The 5,535-nt window shown below is 51.4% G+C and overlaps 1 protein-coding gene across 1 annotated transcript; it reads right to left on the reverse strand.

Annotated features, from left to right (window-relative positions):
• Window positions 1–1,208: 1,208 nt before the first annotated feature.
• Window positions 1,209–4,982, reverse strand: LOC126986766 (uncharacterized). Its single transcript, XM_050843140.1, has 2 exons — window positions 4,147–4,982; window positions 1,209–1,738 (listed from the first exon to the last, which is right to left on the reverse strand). Exon 2 carries the CDS (start codon window positions 1,644–1,646, stop codon window positions 1,224–1,226), a length of 423 nt encoding a protein of 140 aa, XP_050699097.1. The 5' UTR covers window positions 1,647–1,738; window positions 4,147–4,982; the 3' UTR covers window positions 1,209–1,223.
• Between the last annotated feature and the right edge of the window lie 553 nt (window positions 4,983–5,535).

Here is a 5,535-nt window from a genome sequence, read left to right on the forward strand (position 1 = left end):
TTCGTCATAATGCACTTAGCAAAGAGATAGTGAATCGATTTGTTTCCTCTTGATACGATCTTCCTCTTTTTCTTCCCCTTTCTCTTCTTATTCATCATCATCATCATCATTTGGGCTTTTCCGATACTCTACGCCCTTGTCCACCCAGCAGTGAACAGGTACCTGGTATTAATCGGGGGTTGTGTCCCGTCTCCTGGGATCTGTTCCCTTTTATAATTTCTTCCCCTTCTGTCTCTCCGACATATGACCACAGATGTTGCGCCGACTAAACGAAATTTTCCAACTTTCCTCCTCCTCCTCCTCTCCTCCTCTCCTCCTGAATGGAAGAGAAAGAGAAAGGGAATGAGGAATAGGAAGAAAAGGAATACCCATAAAACCTATCTACCTTTTAAACCTTCCCAACGTGTCTGTGGAGGCTGCAATGATGCCTGGGCCGAGATACTAAGCCTCCGTAACAAGCAGGTGCCCGCACTTCACCTACGACAGGTGTGTGTGTGTGTGTGTGTGTGTGTGTGTGTGTGTGTGTGTGTGTGTGTGTGTGTGTGTGTGTGTGTGCGTGCGGGCGCGTGCGTGCATGTGTGTAATGAAAAAAAAAGCATTTTCCTCGTGCCAAAACATTGAGAAATTGTTCAAATATAAAATATTATATTTTTATTTTCTAGAATCCCTTTAGAAATATATGTGCTGGGATTCGTTTTTGTATATCAAAGAATTATTCCTCTAGTCTTCGGGTGTTTTCTTATCTTAAAATTCAGGACATAAGATGTATGCGGATCAAACCTGGTAGACTTCTGTACCTACAGGTAACTTACCTGTAAAAAAAATAGTGTTCTGAATATAAGCGTTGAAAATGAAAACTAAAATGTACGAGATCCTTGACAGCATTAAAATGTGTCACCAATGGGAACCACTGCGACAAGTTTTGTTGTTGTTGTTGTTGTTGTTGTTGTTGTTGTCACCTACAGTAAATAAACGGGGCCCCAAAACTGCATTATGTATTTGAAATCTTGGGTATATTCCTTTGCTTCTGGCAGTCCTAGATTTTTCCTCTTCTTCTTAAACTTGTGTTCCTTTTAATATTATTTACACCAACATAAAATTGCTTCCTTTTCTTTCTAAATAATCTTACCTGCCCCCCCCCCCTTTTTTTTTTTTTACTTTTTACTTTTTTATTTTTATTTATTTTTTTTTTTTATAATTTTTTTTTTTTTTTTTTTTACTCCTTACTCGAATGTCATTTCCATCGCAACCCTCAAAACGTTCATCACCCCTCTCATAAGTATTCTCACGAAGCACGACGAGGGTGGGGGGCCGAGGCTGGGCGGCGATGGGGGGCTCTGTGGGGTGGGCGGTGAGGGTGGGGGACTGTGGCTGGTCGGTGGGGCTGGGGGGCTGGGGCTGGGCAGTGAATGTTGGGGGCTGTCAGTAGGGTCTGGGTCTTGTAGGCGGCGCAGGAAGGCCGTGATGGCCCACAGCGGCGGGCGCTGGCTGGGCTCGGGCGTGAGGGCCAGGTCGGCCACGTGGCCCAGCAGGGTGTAGAGGAAGTCGCCCAGGAAGTGCCGCTGCACCGTCTGGATGAGGCGGCCCAGCGCGTACACGTCGGCGGCGAAGGTGACGGTGCCGCCGCGGCACACCTGGGGACACATCCAGTTGTAGCGGTCCAGGTCCACGTCCCTGAAGCCGCTGTCCCGCCCGGGCAGTGAGGCGAGGCCGAAGTCGATGACGTGGATCTCCAGACCTCCCTGTGGAGTTTGGCTCACCAGGACGTTGTCGCCCTTCAGGTCCAGGTGCACCAGGCCAGCGTCGTGTACCTGTTGCAGCTTGACGCTCAGGTCCAGCAGAACGTGCAGCAGCAGGTCCAGGGGGGGGCGGGACTCTAGGTAGGCGTCCAGGGTGATGCTGGAGCCGCAAAATGAGGTGAACAGGGTGAGGGGCTGTGGGTTCACTCCCAGTAGCACAGGGGCGCCGCCTGCCCCTTGCAGGAGGCACAGAGCGTAAGCCTCAGCGTAACTGTCTTGGTATTTAAACACTTTCCTCACCACCACCTCACCGCCACAGTCAACCAAGTCCACTGTGCCGTAGGCCCCTTCGCCCAGCCTGTTAATCACAGTCACTGGAGGTGGTCTGTCCACCCAAGGCAGGGACAAGTTCTGCTGAGCTACAAGTTCAGCCAAATCATCTTCCTGTGAAAGGCCCTGAGAAGGTGCCGTGTTTTGTGCTACAGCGTAGCTGGTCTGTATTCGGGCGTCGCAGCTGTGGATGAAATCCAGTGAATTCAGGCGATCGGGACGTGCCCGTCTTTGCGTGCTCTTCCGGGCCCGCCAGGCAGCTCGGCGTGGCGGGGGCCCTCGAGCCCCGGCGCCCCGAGCTGGGGGGCCGGGAGGACCGTCAGCGATCAGCAGGGACACTGTGTGTGTGCTGGCCATTTGGTATCTGACACCTATACAGCTGTACCCTGGTTTATATAGGTGGCGAGGCTTGGAGGTAGTGTTGTAGGGAGCTTGGAGGTGAGGAAATTATTTTGGCTCCTGGCGAGTCTAGAGTTAAGGAGAGGGAGAAAGGTGGAACATAAGCGTGCTCCACCCGGTAGTTATCTTAGCTATGCTGCATAGCGAAGATAACTACCGGGTCTCGAGAAAGCAATTCTTTTGGCTCCTGGCGAGTCTAGAGTTGAGGAGAGGGACAAAGGTGGAGCATAGCGAAGATAACTACCGGGTCTCGAGGAAGCAGTTCTTTTGGCTCCTGGCGAGTCTAGAGTTGAGGAGAGGGACAAAGGTGGAGCATAGCTAAGATAACTATACCGGGTCTCGAGGAAGCAATTCTTTTGGCTCCTGACGTGTCTAGAGTTGAGGAGAGGGACAAAGGCGGAGCCGTAGCCAAGATAACTACCGGGGCCTCCCGCGTGTAGACTGTGATCAGATGCAGTGAATTAAAAGGGAAACTAATAAGATTTTATGGGATACTTTAAATATATATTTTTAATTTTTACAATTGTTTTGTTTTGGGGTTCCTCAGTTTATTGGTAGATTATTGATCCAAACACGCCATTGCTAAGTCCTCCGCGGTGTGTTATACGAGGGATTCATTGGTGTGCGTGTGGCCAGGCCGGCGTGTGTTTAGTGACGCGTCTTCGTGTTACACAGCTTGGGGTGAAACTAAGGGAGTGATTTTACCGTTATATTTCTCTCTTCGTTTCGCTGATTTCCTACAGGTAACTTACCTGTAAAAAAAATAGTGTTCTGAATATAAGCGTTGAAAATGAAAACTAAAATGTACGAGATCCTTGACAGCATTAAAATGTGTCACCAATGGGAACCACTGCGACAAGTTTTGTTGTTGTTGTTGTTGTTGTTGTTGTTGTTGTTGTCACCTACAGTAAATAAACGGGGCCCCAAAACTGCATTATGTATTTGAAATCTTGGGTATATTCCTTTGCTTCTGGCAGTCCTAGATTTTTCCCCTTCTTCTTAAACTTGTGTTCCTTTTAATATTATTTACACCAACATAAAATTGCTTCCTTTTCTTTCTGAATAATCCTACCTGCCCCCCACCCCCCTTTTTTTTTTTTACTTTTTACTTTTTATTTTTATTTTATTTTTTATTTTTTATGATTTTTTTTTTTTTTTACTCCTTACTCGAATGTCATTTCCATCGCAACCCTCAAAACGTTCATCACCCCTCTCATAAGTATTCTCACGAAGCACGACGAGGGTGGGGGGCCGAGGCTGGGCGGCGATGGGGGGCTCTGTGGGGTGGGCGGTGAGGGTGGGGGACTGTGGCTGGTCGGTGGGGCTGGGGGGCTGGGGCTGGGCGGTGAATGTTGGGGGCTGTCAGTAGGGTCTGGGTCTTGTAGGCGGCGCAGGAAGGCCGTGATGGCCCGCAGCGGCGGGCGCTGGCTGGGCTCGGGCGTGAGGGCCAGGTCGGCCACGTGGCCCAGCAGGGTGTAGAGGAAGTCGCCCAGGAAGTGCCGCTGCACCGTCTGGATGAGGCGGCCCAGCGCGTACACGTCGGCGGCGAAGGTGACGGTGCCGCCGCGGCACACCTGGGGACACATCCAGTTGTAGCGGTCCAGGTCCACGTCCCTGAAGCCGCTGTCCCGCCCGGGCAGTGAGGCGAGGCCGAAGTCGATGACGTGGGTCTCCAGACCTCCCTGCGGAGTTTGGCTCACCAGGACGTTGTCGCCCTTCAGGTCCAGGTGCACCAGGCCAGCGTCGTGCACCTGTTGCAGCTTGACGCTCAGGTCCAGCAGAACGTGCAGCAGCAGGTCCAGGGGGGGGCGGGACTCTAGGTAGGCGTCCAGGGTGATGCTGGAGCCGCAAAATGAGGTGAACACGGTGAGGGGCTGTGGGTTCACTCCCAGTAGCACAGGGGCGCCGCCTGCCCCTTGCAGGAGGCACAGAGCCTAAGCCTCAGCGTAACTGTCTTGGTATTTAAACACTTTCCTCACCACCACCTCACCGCCACAGTCAACCAAGTCCACTGTGCCGTAGGCCCCTTCGCCCAGCCTGTTAATCACAGTCACTGGAGGTGGTCTGTCCACCCAAGGCAGGGACAAGTTCTGCTGAGCTACAAGTTCAGCCAAATCATCTTCCTGTGAAAGGCCCTGAGAAGGTGCCGTGTTTTGTGCTACAGCGTAGCTGGTCTGTATTCGGGCGTCGCAGCTGTGGATGAAATCCAGTGAATTCAGGCGATCGGGACGTGCCCGTCTTTGCGTGCTCTTCCGGGCCCGCCAGGCAGCTCGGCGTGGCGGGGGCCCTCGAGCCCCGGCGCCCCGAGCTGGGGGGCCGGGAGGACCGTCAGCGATCAGCAGGGACACTGTGTGTGTGCTGGCCATTTGGTATCTGACACCTATACAGCTGTACCCTGGTTTATATAGGTGGCGAGGCTTGGAGGTAGTGTTGTAGGGAGCTTGGAGGTGAGGAAATTATTTTGGCTCCTGGCGAGTCTAGAGTTAAGGAGAGGGAGAAAGGTGGAACATAAGCGTGCTCCACCCGGTAGTTATCTTAGCTATGCTGCATAGCGAAGATAACTACCGGGTCTCGAGAAAGCAATTCTTTTGGCTCCTGGCGAGTCTAGAGTTGAGGGGAGGGACAAAGGCGGAGCCGTAGCCAAGATAACTACCGGGGCCTCCCGCGTGTAGACTGTGATCAGATGCAGTGAATTAAAAGGGAAACTAATAAGATTTTATGGGATACTTTAATATATATTTTTTTAATTTTACAATTGTTTTGTTTTGGGGTTCCTCAGTTTATTGGTAGATTATTGATCTAAACACGCCATTGCTAAGTCCTCCGCGGTGTGTTATACGAGGGATTCATTGGTGTGCGTGTGGCCAGGCCGGCGTGTGTTTAGTGACGCGTCTTCGTGTTACACAGCTTGGGGTGAAACTAAGGGAGTGATTTTACCGTTATATTTCTCTCTTCGTTTCGCTGATTTCCTACCTACTACCCCCCTTCCCGCATTTCTCCTCGGTGTCACCATCAACAGTGACTTGAAACAAACAAAGCACTGCAAGTCTGCCTGTAAGAAAGCCAA

This window comes from Eriocheir sinensis, chromosome 63 (assembly GCF_024679095.1).
Source record: "Eriocheir sinensis breed Jianghai 21 chromosome 63, ASM2467909v1, whole genome shotgun sequence".
Lineage (NCBI taxonomy): Eukaryota > Metazoa > Arthropoda > Malacostraca > Decapoda > Varunidae > Eriocheir > Eriocheir sinensis.